The sequence below is a fragment of the Coregonus lavaretus genome, assembly GCF_964263955.1.
Source record: "Coregonus lavaretus genome assembly, chromosome: 35".
In the NCBI taxonomy this organism is placed as follows: Eukaryota; Metazoa; Chordata; class Actinopteri; order Salmoniformes; family Salmonidae; genus Coregonus; species Coregonus lavaretus.
Window position 1 is genome coordinate 2,818,503 of NC_140022.1, and position 14,248 is coordinate 2,832,750.

Here is a 14,248-nt window from a genome sequence, read left to right on the forward strand (position 1 = left end):
CCAGTGGAGTGTGCGGAGGAGGGGGGTGACGTGAGAGAACTTGGGAAGGTTGAACACCAGACGGGCTGCGGCATTCTGGATGAGTTGTAGGGGTTTAATGGCACAGGCAGGGAGGCCAGCCAACAGCGAGTTGCAGTAGTCCAGACGGGAGATGACAAGTGCCTGGATTAGGACCTGTGCCGGTTCCTGTGTAAGGCAGGGTCGTACTCTCCGAATGTTGTAGAGCATGAACCTGCAGGAGCGGGTCACCGCCTTGATGTTGGCGGAGAACGACAGGGTGTTGTCCAGGGTCACGCCTAGGCTCTTCGCACTCTGGGAGGAGGACACAGCGGAGTTGTCCGACACGAAGTTGTCTGATTCAAATCTTGAGAAGAAAACATTCAGTTCATTAGCCATGTTCTGGCCCTCATATCCCCCAAGGTCAGCACTGGTTTTTCCCCTGCCTATATGGGGGGCACTAGCCATGGATTTAATCCCTTGCCAGGCCACCCTTGCGTTTCCTGAGGAGAGGGTCCTCTCCACCCTTTGCTTGTATGCCTCCTTGTCCACCAGTATCTGTCTTTTTATCTCACGTTGTACATCTCTTAAAGCCTGTCTATCACCCCCAGCATAAACTGCCTTCTTCCTATCAAGTAGTGATTTTAGATGTTTTGATACCCAAGGCTTGTTGTTAGGGAAGATTTTACAGGTCTTAGTAGGCACAACTGACTCAACACAGAAGTTTACATAGTCTGAAATAACCTCTGTGAGTTCATCCAGATCAGAGCTGTACATTGTACAGTCAAAACACCCCTGGAGACAAGTGATACTGTTGTCATTCCAGATCTGGACAGTTTTAACTGTGGGTTTCTCCCTCTCCAGGAGGCGACAGTAAATTGGCCTGAGGTAGACCACATTGTGGTCTGATGTCCCCAGAGGAGGTCTGGTGGTGGCAGAGAACGCCTTTGGTATTGTCCCATAGCACAAATCAAGAGTCCTATTTTTCCTAGTGTGACATTTCACATACTGATGGTATGTGCGCAAGACTTTGTGCAAGGTACAGTTGTTAAAATCCCCTAAAATAAATGTGGGTGCGTCGGGGGAGATGGATTCCAGTTTCTGTGACAGATTATAAATAATCTCTGATGCCTTTGTTATATTAGCTTTTGGTTGAATGTACACAACGGTAACAAACAATTGGGGGAACTCACGGGGCAGATAGTAAGGTCGCAGTGACACAGAAAGCAGTTCAATGTCGGGGGTACAGAGTCGCTCTCTTACCAGGATCGATTTACACCACTGGTCTCTGACAAGCAGGCAGACGCCCCCGCCGTGAAGTTTCCCTGTGACTGTCAGATCGCGGTCCGCTCTGACCAGGGTGAAGCCGGCCGGCTCCACTTCTCTGTCCGGGACTCTGTCATCCAGCCAAGTCTCAGTAAATGCCAGCAAACAGGCCTCCCGATATTCGTGTTGGAAGCGCAGATTCGCTGACAACTCATCCGCTTTCCCCCTCAGTGACTGGGCATTAATCAGCAAGGTGGTGGGTAAGGGAAGTTTGTTCTTAATTTTTTTAAGTCGTTGTCTGATTCCCCCGCGTTTTCCACGTTTGCATTTGGGTTTGTAATCCACTCGCAGACAATCAGGTATTAGATGGGCCATTGGGATATCCATCGCGTTCGTATTTGAGTTGCATTGTAGTAAAAACTCCCTGCTGTATTGGATTCCGCTGCCAGCAGCGTTTTCATTATTTAGTCCGTTCGTAGCTGGAAATCCATGGTTGGCAGAATGTTTGTAAACTAAGTATACAAATTAAAAACATAAAATAACGCCACTAAGTGTACAAATTAAAAACATAAGATTAAAAACATAAGATAACGCCACACCAAACGTCACACACACTGCAGGTCGCAACAGAGCCGCGCCCCCGGCTCTTTTCTTAGTTATGTTACGTATGACGAAAGCGCGTAAGTGCAAGCCCTCAGAAACCCATAGAGATTGTATTGAAAGCTCTGATATTTGAAAAAAATTGATTTTACATTAGAGGCTATGAGAGACTTCTGGGCGATTTTCAACCTGACTGAAATCGCCCCAAAACGGGCGGGGACATTTGAAGCACGACTTTAGCCTGATTGGACATTTAGTGGCAGATCAGACGTCTAGATTAGAACACTGATATGATATAATTGATTAGAAAAAAAATCCCTTCCTTTTCCCGTTTGGCAGTGCGTCGCCCATATCGCCCTAATGAACACACCGCCCCTGGCTACCCTGCAGAGTGCTGTTGAGGCTACTTTAGCCCTTCATTGCAAAACAATGTATTTTAATCAATTATTTGGTGACGTGCAGTGGCGGCTCCTGAAAAAATTCTCAGGGGGGGCAATTTTTCGGATGATTTAGGTGACCTACACACATTTTAAAAAAGATATGTCCAGCAACAACATGAAGACAGGGGCAGCATATAAGTCAATACTGATATACACATTACTTGCTTCAAAAAGGCCTCATGGTTGAATTGGAAATATGTGCACCTGAGCATAATTCACAACAAGCAAGCAGGAGCTTTTGATAGAGGCTACTGAAAACATTGATGCAAGTTATTGGTAATAAGAAATGTTTATAGACTTCCATATTCTGCCCTCTTGTATAGATTTGTGAAAATGAACAGTGATAGACATTTTGCCTGAAAACTGAATTTGAAAATAATTTCTAGAAAAGGTAAACACAGCTATCTGTATGGCTTTGTAAAAATGAACAACCATATTCTGGCCAATTGTATAGATTTGTAAATATGAACAACCATATTCTGGCCAATTGTATAGATTTGTAAAAATGAACATGAACAGATTATTATTATTTTTTTACTTAAAAAAAAAATGAAAAATAACTATTTTAAACAACATCAACTGTGAACTGATTTGGGCGTGTGTGTGTTAAAGAGACAGACAGGGAGGGACAAAGAGAGAGAGAGGCTACATTACTTGTACTGAAACTGTTCTCTTCTTTCTTTCAATAAAGCAAAGCGGTCAATGACTTTCTCATTGAAATCAGGCATGCTGAGGACTAGTTCCCTCTCCATGGAAAGCATGGCCAGTGCATTCAGACGTTCCTGGCCCATTGAATTTCGCAGGAATGTCTTAACTCGTGTCAAAGTTGAGAAACATCTCTCAGCTTCAGCTGTTGTCATGGGAGTAGTTATGAGGATGTTCAACAGAGTCACAGTCTCAGAGAACGTCTCCTGGAGGTTGTAGCTCATGAGAACCTGGTACAGTGCCAGTGCACCACAGTTTCGGCAAAAAGACCGTTCAGTCTCTCCAAAAGCACACTGGCGATTGAGACTGAGGTTGATTCCGAGATGGGAAGGAACTCAAAAAAGCGCTCCTGCACTTTGTGGTTGCTATCTATGTACCTCAGCACAAGCACCAGCTGTATCTGTGTAGAAACGTCCGTGGTCTCGTCAGCTTGGATAGCTATGAAGTTCGCCGACTTCACCTCCTCCACAATATGTTCCCTCATGACCGCTAGCATACACTCCAGTTACAGTAGCTCGTTTTGAATGGTCTTTGATGTGAACTTCTTTCAAAGAGACAATCGAGTTGCACTGAAGGCTAGCCATCTTGATAGTAGTATGTGAATTGATTGACGCTGCTACCCGCTCTTTTCTTAGTTACGTTCATGGTTATGTTACGTATGACAAAAGCTCGTAAGTGCAAGCCCTCAGAAACCCATAGAGATTGTATTGAAAGCTCTGATATTTGAAAAAAAATGATTTTACATGACAGGCTATGAGAGACTTCTGGGCGATTTTCAACCTGACTGAAATCGCCCCAAAGGGGGCGGGGCCATTTGAAGCACGACTTTAGCCTGATTGGACATTTAGTGGCAGATCAGACGTCTAGATTAGAACACTGATAACTACTGTTGCTGTGATATAATTGATTAGAAAAAAATCCCTTCCTTTTCCCGTTTGGCAGTGCGTCGCCCATATCGCCCTAATGAACACACCGCCCCTGGCTGTATGTAAATCAGGGAGCCAAATGAACGGCTCTTTCACCGATGGGATTCCCGATGTTCACCAAAAAGATCCGTTCACCAAAAAGATCCTTTCGCGAACGACCCATCGCTAGTACTGTAGGAGGAATAGATACAATACTTTTAGTTCACGTTAATCTCAGGTAGAAGTCGATAATTTAACCAATGCTCTGTCTATCTATAAACACGAAACTGTGAAATGTGTTGGTCGGATTGACCAAAGCTTTTGGATTCTATTCAAACTATAATGGGGTTTTTTCCCTAGGGTTTATTGGTGGAATGTTGTATTACTCCAGCATAATTTCCGAAAATCATACATAATCTCTATGCAACGGCACTGTTTCACTGGGATTTCTTCAGTGCATGTCAAATTATAGGATAAAGTCACAGACAAAATTGGAAAGTTAGTTAGTTACCAGTATATTTAGTAAAGAAACACCATCATCAATTTACAGGAGTAAACAAACAACTTAATATAATTTCACCCCTGGCATAGCCGCGGGAAGTAGGGGTGCTGCAGCACCCCCTGAAAAATCATAATATATATATATATTGTATCTACAAAAGTATTGCACTGGGCCTTTACTAGTCCTGTATTAGCGAACCGATATATAGCCGTCTGTAGCGCGGGCAACAACAAAAATATATGCCCCTCCAGTCTCGCAGCACCCCCACCTCCTAACATCTTCCTGTGGCTCTGACCCCTGGGCCCTCAGTGGCCCTGACCTACATGACGTCACGTTTGACGTATCTAGCGTCCTGTGGGCTAGCTACAGTACACAGTGATTCGTTTCAAGAGTTCCTCCATAATGTACTAGAAATCTACAGTACTCACTGTATATTTGACCCAACTCTCATGGTTCAAATGTGTCATTATCTCTCTGGTCGTGCTGTTGTTAAAGTGCACGACCAACGCAGCACGGCGGGCTGGACCTCCTAGACAAGACCCTGTCGTATGTCTGCGACCGGCCCCTCATGCAGGGGGCACTGCCTCCGCTGACCGGGCGTCTACTGGTTCTACAGAGGGGAGCTATGTTCTCTGAGGATTGTGGTCGACCGAGTGGTAGCTGTAGATGGAGAAACTACCACGTCATGTTCATTGGAACAGGTACTGACTGTTGAATGACAGCCCTTCATCAGCCCAATAGACACACCTTATCTTTTGAGCTAGACCCTCCGTGGTAGTGATGTCAGTGTTGATTCTACAGTTAACTGAAGTGTCCTGCTCCCTAACAGAGGAGTGAAAGGTGCAGTACGCTGGTGGTGTCACCGTCATCAAATGAAGAGATTTTGGTCTTCCAGAGCCCAGAACCTGTGAAAGTGCTGCATCTCTCCTCTAGTATGGTAAACACATTTAATGCAAAACAATATTAAACTGACACACTACTGTTTAGGAGTATTTTATTTTTATTTTCTGAGTAACATTGACACTGATGATGATGCGTTCGTCTTTGCATTCATTTCAGATGCCTGGTTGTTAAATAGTGTACAGAGAAAGTGTATGCTATTCCCCCCCTGACATAAAGCATAATGACTGCTCGATGTGATGCGTCATCATTGCTGACATCTGTGAATTGTTTTGTACCCAGTAATGTCTGTTCCAAAACAGACCACTAGATGGCGGCATTTAGCATTTAATAATTCTTAGGTTCCAAGAACTGGTACACTGATGATTTTGTTTTGCATGACTTTATTCAATTAGTACAGCCAAATATTTATATTTACACACAAGGAATGTACACATGGCAGAAACATTTTGGTCAGGTCATTCATTGTCTGTCCATGAGGACAGGGTCCAGGCCACGGTCCCATATCTTTCATTGGTTATCCAAAACTGCCCCTCTGGACCCAATATAGAAGAATATGTACCTTTAACCAAAGGCAGACAAGGCCCACTGTTTGACATCTGTGGGGCATTGTGGGTATTTCTGCAGGGCCTCCATGATCTGGCTGTGGTCCAACATGAGTTTCATCAGCTGGTACTCCTTCTGGATCTTAGCTGTGGAGCCGTCCATAGACTTAATCAGCTCCAACTGCTGCAGGTGCTCAAACGCCTGGAACAGAGTGTTGTTGGGTTGAATAAATCTTGAGTATCAGATAATACAATAGGCACATGTATGCCAAGACTGTATGTACTATAATAAACCTTAGTCAGGGACAACATACAGCATTATATACTGAACAAAAATATAAACGCAACATGCACCGATTTTACAAAGTTACAGTTCATGTAAGGAAATCAATTTTTTTTATTTCACCTTTATTTAACCAGGTAAGCCAATTGAGAACAAGTTCTCATTTACAACTGCGACCTGGCCAAGATAAAGCAAAGCAGTGCGATAAAAACAACAACACAGAGTTACATATGGGGTAAACAAAATATAAAGTCAAAATTACAACAGAAAATATATATACAGTGTGTGCGAATGTAGTAAATTATGGAGGTAAGGCAATAAATAGGCCACAGTGCAAAATAGTTACAATTTCGTATTAACACTGGAATGCTAGATGTGCAAAAGATGATGTGCAAATAGAGATACTGGGGTGCAAATTAGCAAAATAAATAACAATATGGGGATGAGGTAGTTGGATGGGCTAATTACAGAATGGCTGTGTACAGGTGTAGTGATCGGTAAGCTGCTCTGACAACTGACGCCTAAAGTTAGTGAGGGAGATAAGAGTCTCCAGCTTCAGAGATTTTTGCAGTTCGTTCCAGTCATTGGCAGCAGAGAACTGGAAGGAATGGCGGCCAAAGGAGGTGTTGGCTTTGGGGATGACCAGTGAGATATACCTGCTGGAGCGCAGACTACGGGTGGGTGTTGCTATGGTGACCAGTGAGCTAAGATAAGACGGGAAAGTGTGCTAACGCAGTGATTAACTCAAACTTAGGGAGGAGGCTTCGGATGTTAACGTGCAAGAAACCAAGGCTTTTACGGTTACAGAAGTCAACAAATGATAACGCCTGGGGAGTAGGAGTGATACTGGGGGCTACACGGCCTGGGTTAACCTCTACATCACCAGAGGAACAGAGGAGGACTAGAATAAGAATACGGCTAAAGGCTTTAAGAACTGGTCTTCTAGTGCGTTGGGTACAGAGAAAAAAAGGGGCAGATTTCCGGGCGTTGTAGAATAGATTCAGGGCATTATGTACAGACAAGGATATGGAAGGATATGAGTACAGTGGAGGTAAACCTAAGCGTTGGGTAATGATGAAAGCGATAGCATCACTGGAGGCACCGATTGAGTCGGCCTCCGTGTGTATGGGGGGTGGGACAAAGGAGCTATCTAAGGCAGGTTGAGCTGGGCTGGGGGCTCTACAGTGAAATAGTACAATAAGAAATAACCGAAACAGCAATAAGCAAGGCATATTGACATGGGAGAGAGGCATAAAGCAAGCACAGGTGTTATTCGAGAGAGCTACGACAACAGCTGGTAATGGCGACAAAGTTTGGGCTGAGGCTAAACATAAACAGGATGCGGTACCGTATAAAGGAACAGTCCAGCAGGCATCAGCTGTATAGCTGAGTTATCATAAGGTCCGGTGAACAGCAATAGGAGAGTTCGGAGGTAGTTCGGGGGCTGCTACAGCACTGGCGAGCAAGAGGCCCGGCTTGCATGTGCTAGCGGGCCGGGGATAGCAGATGGATCTTTGTGGTCGACGTCGTAACGGGAAGCCTGTTGAAACCACATCAGACGATTTCGTCGGCAAACCAGTCGTGTTGGATCGGCGGGGCTCCGTGTCAACACTAGGAGGTCCCGTCCGGTTGACAGAGGTAGATAGCTGGGAGATGGGCCTGGCTCGAGGCTAGCTCAAGGCTAACTGGTGCTTGCTAAGGGGCAATGGTAATTAGCCAATAACAACAGCCATTTGGTTGCAGCTAGCTGGTTGCGATGATCCGGCGCTAGGGTCCAGTGATTTCGGCAGAAAATCCGATATGCTCTGGGTCGATAGCACGCTGTGCAGACTGGCCGACGAATTGTCCAGGCTAGAGCTAGAGCTGGCTGGTAGTGCAGGCCACGGACAATGGTGAAGACGCTAACGTTGGCTAATAGCAAGAAGCCATTCGGTTGCAGCTAGACTAGTTTCAGCTTAAGGTTCTTGATAAAAGTGATAAAGAAATAATATAATCCTTTCCACGTTGGGTGAGGTGGGTTGCAGGAAATTATATTTAGTTAAAGAATGAAAAGTAAAATTGAGAAATATATACAAAATAGACAAAAAAATAAAAAAATTGCTATTTACACAAGGACACAGAAAAAAAACACGACCGCACTGCTACGCCATCTTGGATTGATCAGCACACTTACTTGAGAATTATCTACAAAAACTTTATAGGATCTTTATGAAGTATACTATTGGAAATGTCTGATGATGTCATTCTACTGAGACCATGTCATGCAGACCCACCTTTATGACGACTGGCTTGTCAAAGTTATGGATAGAATGGGATTTCCTCTGGAGGAATTTCTTGAACTCTGACAAAAATAAAATATATATGAACATAAACGTATGTCATTCCCAACAATCACATACCAGCTGTTACGTCCTGTATTCCTTACCATTGTGAACCATCTGGAAGTTAAACGGCTCTCCGTCATAGATGTCATTCAAGTGTTTCATGGCAATTATCAGGCACAGTTCAAGAATGGACAGACCTGGAAAGAACAACGAAGCAAAATTATCAATGTTTTATAAAATGGTCATACGTCTATCAAAGAAATCCTCTCAAACTGACCAGGCTATTCTCATTCACTAGAGGCCAATAACACTGAATGTGTGAGCTGCGGGCTCTAAAAACAACCCTAGCTCCAGGGCTCTACCCTGTCTTGTTCTTCAAAACAACCCTAGCTCCAGGGCTCTACCCTGTCTTGTTCTTCAAAACAACCCTAGCTCCAGGGCTCTACCCTGTCTTGTTCTTCAAAACAACCCTAGCTCCAGGGCTCTACCCTGTCTTGTTCTTCAAAACAACCCTAGCTCCAGGGCTCTACCCTGTCTTGTTCTTCAAAACAACCCTAGCTCCAGGGCTCTACCCTGTCTTGTTCTTCAAAACAACCCTAGCTCCAGGGCTCTACCCAGTCTTGTTCTTCAAAACAACCCTAGCTCCAGGGCTCTACCCAGTCTTGTTCTTCAAAACAACCCTAGCTCCAGCAAGTGATACCAGTAATGGCTTTAGGCTTTAAATTACCATGAAGTATGTTTGCTTTAGAGTCCACCATACAGACTCTGCTGGCCTCCAAGAGATCAGTGGGCTTGATGGCAGGTTTAGATGCGCTCACACGGCTCAGAGCCAGCATCTGCAGAGAGGGGGCCACACACACAAAGCAACATACAGATTTTTTTTCCCACTCTTTGCTTTAATACTACAGACATGTTCTATAAATACAAACTCTTACCAGCAACAAGTGCAAGGAGCGGAAGTCTTTGCTGGAGTTATAATGTCTTTGTAAGACATCCACCACTGGTTGGTCTTCACATAGCGTCTGAGAGAGAGTGCGGAGGCGTCGTGAGTCAGAAGAAAAATGCCTTTCAGATAAAGCCAACTACAGCACATCACAAATCTAGTATTCTAAAAAAAATTATAATAATGTTTGCAGTCCTGGACTGGCCTGGTCTCACCTTGATGCCGTCGTTCCACTCCTCACAGAACTTGGTGTCGGGGAAGTCTTGTGGCAGGCTGAGCTGTGAGCGGACGTTGTCCAGGTACTGTCTGAAGCTCAGGGAGCTGAGCAGGTGGATCTGTCTGTGGCTGAACCTGGACTTGACCCTCTTCTCTAGCAGCTCCAGGACATCCTGCAGCAAGCAGAGACGAGACCAGTTGTGATCACCAGAGAAGAGAATGAAAGAGAAGAGGGTAAAGTAGAATTGAGTAGTCACAGGAGGCTGCGGAGGGGAGGATGGCTCATAATAATGGCTGGAATGGAGTAAACGGAATGGTATCAAACACATGGTTTGCCACAGACAGATTCTCTTCTCTTTCATTCTCTTGTTCAATACCATTCCATTAATTCCGTTCCAGTCATTACTAAGAGCCCCTCCTCCCCAATTAAGGTACCACAGGCCGCCTGTGAGTAGAGTAGAATAGAATAGAGTAGAGTACAATATAGTAGAATAGAGTATAATAGAATTGAGTAGAATAGAATTAGATTGAAATCTATCCTTTTGAAACTAAAACTAGTTCATCACTGGTCCCTGAGGTCTAAATACTAGATAGAACATAACTCAAACTGAGGCAGAAGAGCCCCTACCAGTCTGCAGGTGAGGCCGATCACAGCGACGGGAGCCTGGGCAGACTGGGAGACGTCCAGGAGGTTGTAGAGCAGAGTCTGGTTCTTATGGTGGGCAAACAGGTCAAACTCATCCAGAATGAAGAGGACAGGCCGACTGCTGCTACGATCACCTGGGACAAAGACAGAACAGTACACTGTAGAGACATACTATCAGCATAAAGGGGAGGATTCTTCTAAATTACAGTGAGGGCAATGTGCAGAAATGATTACCTTTTTTCAACGCCTCAAGAAGGAAGGCCAGGTTTTCTGCAAAACTACCCTGAGAATAACAACCAAATAAAGAGCAAGTTCTAAGTTGTAAAGGAACATAACATACAGCATAACTTCTGTAAACACCGTCTTACTGTCTACATTACTTACAAACACTTTGTCTCCAACAACATTCTCCAGATTGAGCTGCCGTGTGATTTCTTTGAGCGCTATTCGATCATCAGTCTGTAAAAGACCTAGAGAGACAGAGGACAGAGAAGAAGAGTTTGGGAGAGAATTAACAGACACTGCAGAAACAGAGAACCGACAGACACAGAACCAATCACAGACATCCTACTACCTACCATTCAGGTGGACCGGTAACACATTCTTATTGACATCCTTCACCTCCAGCAACTCTCTCAAGACACAGTTCAGGAGCTGGAGAAAACAGAAGAACGTCAACATGCATGACGACAACAATAGGAGTTGGCTGATCTGGGACCAGGCTAGGTAATGACTATAGGAGTTGGCAAGACAGCACAAACAGATCTGGGACCAGGCTAGGTAATGACTATAGGAGTTGGCAAGACAGCACAAACTGATCTGGGACCAGGCTAGGTAATGACTATAGGAGTTGGCAAGACAGCACAAACTGATCTGGGACCAGGCTAGCCTCTTAGCATTCCATACCATTGTTTTCCCAGATCCCCTGGGTCCAACGATGAGTACAGAGTTACTCTCTCCGTGGACAGCTGTCCTCCTCAGCAGCTCCAGCAGGTGTCTGGAACATTAACACAAGGACCGTTACCCACAATGCCCTACTCTCTGCAGCTCAGTATATATCCTGGCCGGTTGACACATTCAAAACAACTGGCAAATGGGAAATCTCTGACTTCCGACTTCAGTGCGTTCAAAAGAAATGGGAACTCTGAAAAAAAAACGATTTAAACGGTCATCCAACTCGTAATTCCAACTCGGGAACTCAGGCCTCTTTCTAGAGCTCCGACTTTCCGAACTGAAGATCACTGACGTCATGATTTGACCTCGTATTTCTCTGAGTTTCCAGTTGTTTTGAACGCGGCCGGTGGCTGCCACAGTGTGACACTAGACAGCACAGACACAGAAACAGACATGACAGGTGTAGGTGTGGCTGGAGCAAAATAATAAACAACAGGGTCCTTGTGAAATTGAAAGTCTGAACAGTTAAGCTTATTATGCTGAGACTTTCAGCCCCCCCAAAAATGCACATTGCCATGATACATGACCTGTCGTGTACCCCTCATAAAACACACTTGTCATGTGTCATGGCAAATAAACCCAACTTATACCCTTACATTAATCAATCTGCTACAGTACAGTTGGTGTCATGTTTGTCAATTTATAAAACCTTAGTTAGTAGGTCAGCACCACCAAGGTACCTACTTGTGTTGTGATTCCATTCCCACTGGCTTTTCAGGAAGTCTCTGATGACAGAATCTCTCCCTCAATATCACCTGAACCTACAAGTTTAAGTATTTGTGAGTAATGTTGTTCATGGGACATCATACCTTAATGTGTTATCGGGGTAAGGTCACCACCACCAACAAATGCATTGATCATTTATGTTGCCTGTTCAATGTAAATATTCTATCAAAACAAACGAATACAAACCTGAGAAATACATTCGCCGACTGTCATGTGTGTTTCTTTCACCTTTCGTTTACTCATGGTGACAACAGTCCTGATGGACAAAACACAAGAGACTTGAGCTAAAGCTAACTAGCTAACAGGAGCTAGCTAGTAAGCAACATGGCATGCAGTGCAAACAAAGCGATATATTTCTCTATTATACTAAGAACTAGCTGCTGACTCGCCTTATAAAAATAGAAATGTAAGATGACACATATGACTGAGTGATATTTACAAGTTTGTTGCATTTTTTAAGAATAATTATTTACTTTTTTCTCGATGACAGTGGTCTACGCGCGAAATTGGAATCTTTGCGAAGACATTTCTCATTCAAGATTCACAACTCCAACCAACTTCCGGGTTACCTAAGTATTGGACCTAGGAGGTTATCTTTCTGCACAAAAAAATCTACACACAATTAAATTAATGATTCCAGTATGTACAATTCCATGCATCTAATTAATATAAAATGTATCTTTCAACAGAGGCCTGAGACACAACAATGATTATCCTACCACCCCCACCAAATTAGCATTTATGATGGGAATCTATTATGAATGCATTTACTGAACAAGGTCGGTCCCTTTTATCAGTAGTGGAAAAGCACCCAATTGTCATACTTGATTAAAAGTAAATATACCTTAATATAAAATGTAAAAGTGAAAGTCACCCAGTAAAATACTACTTGAGTAAAAGTCTAAAAGTATTTGGTAAGTATCAAAACCAAATGTATTTGCTAAAATATACTTAAGTATCAAAAGTAAAAGTATAAATCATTTCAAATTACTTCTATTAGGCAATCCAAACGGCACAATTTTCTTGTTTTTATTTTATTTACGGATAGTCAAGGGCACTCCAACACTCAGACACAATTTACAAACGAAGCATTTGTGTTTAGTGAGTCCGCCAGATCAGAGGCAGTAGGGATGACCAGGGATGTTCTCTTGATAAGTGTGTGAATTAGACTATTTTTCTGTCCTGCTAACAATTCTAAATGTAACGAGTACTTTTGGGTGTCAAGGAAAATGTATGGAGTAAAAAGTACATTATTTTATTTAGGAATGTATTGGAGTAAAAGTAAAAGTTGTCAAAAATATAAATAGGAAAGTACAGATACCCCAAAAAACTACTTAAGTAGTACTTTAAATTATTTTACACCAAGTACTTTACACCACTGCCTTTTATTGAATCAGCTGAAAGTGAGACATGACAGATTTGCAGTTGTGTAAACGACTTAAGTAGGTTGTTTTGGTATCTGTACTTAACTTTACTATTTATATTTTTGCCAACTTTTACTTTTACTTCACTACATTCATAAAGAAAATTATGTACTTTTTACTCCATACATTTTCCTTGACACCCAAAAGTACTCGTTACATTTTGAATGCTTAGCAGGACAGGAGAATTGTCCAATTCACACACTTATCAAGAGAACATCCCTGGCCATCCCTACTGCCTCTGATTTGGCAGACTCACTAATCACAAATGCTTTGTTTGTAAATTATGTCTGAGTGTTGTAATGTGCCCCTGGATACCCATAAATAAATAAAAACTCGAACATTGTGGTTTGCTTAACATAAGGAATTTTAAGTGATTTATACTTTGACTTTGACTTTTGATGCTTAAGTATATTTAGGCAATTCCATTTACTTTTGATACTTAAGTATATTTAAAACCAAATACTTTTAGACTTTTACTCAAGTAGTATTTTACTGGGTGACTTTCACTTTTACTTGTGTCATTTTCTATTAACGTCTCTTTACTTTTACTCAAGTATGACAATTGAGTACTTTTTCCACCACTGCAGATTGGTAATTTAATTTGAAGGAATATCTGGATAGACACTTTTCTATTGTGTTGCATAACTGAGTAACATGATGTTTTCTTGATTTTGCTCTTTGCTCTTGTCATGTCAGAGCAACACATATCCCCCCTACTGTGCTAAAGGAAAACGGGATCCTTGGGACGTCCCAATTCTGACGTCACCCCAGTAAAGTTAAAATGTAAAACGGTTAAAGTAAGGGTACGTAACCGTAAAGGTAATGGTTTAATTTTAGGTTTAGAGTTTCAGCTTTCGTTTTTCGGGTAGGGA

The 14,248-nt window shown here is 42.9% G+C and overlaps 1 protein-coding gene across 1 annotated transcript; it reads right to left on the reverse strand.

Moving 5' to 3' along the window:
- Positions 1-5,690: 5,690 nt before the first annotated feature.
- orc4 (origin recognition complex, subunit 4) lies at positions 5,691-12,503 on the reverse strand. The gene is made up of 14 exons (XM_084152651.1): positions 12,426-12,503; positions 12,139-12,208; positions 11,911-11,987; positions 11,179-11,269; positions 10,851-10,926; positions 10,657-10,742; positions 10,507-10,555; positions 10,255-10,406; positions 9,626-9,799; positions 9,403-9,489; positions 9,195-9,303; positions 8,569-8,664; positions 8,417-8,484; positions 5,691-6,062 (listed from the first exon to the last, which is right to left on the reverse strand). Exons 2-14 carry the CDS (start codon positions 12,193-12,195, stop codon positions 5,880-5,882), a joined length of 1,305 nt encoding a protein of 434 aa, XP_084008777.1. The 5' UTR covers positions 12,196-12,208; positions 12,426-12,503; the 3' UTR covers positions 5,691-5,879.
- Positions 12,504-14,248: the final 1,745 nt, after the last annotated feature.

Coding starts and splice junctions, on each gene's coding strand:
- orc4 (XM_084152651.1), bottom strand. CDS start 12,195: ATGAGTAAACGAAAGGTGAAAGAAACACACATGACAGTCGGCGAATGT. Junction 9,490..9,625: donor AGTGGAACGACGGCATCAAG/GTGAGACCAGGC, acceptor ACTCTCTCTCAG/ACGCTATGTGAAGACCAACC. Junction 8,665..9,194: donor TAAAGCAAACATACTTCATG/GTAATTTAAAGC, acceptor TGTTCTTTCCAG/GTCTGTCCATTCTTGAACTG.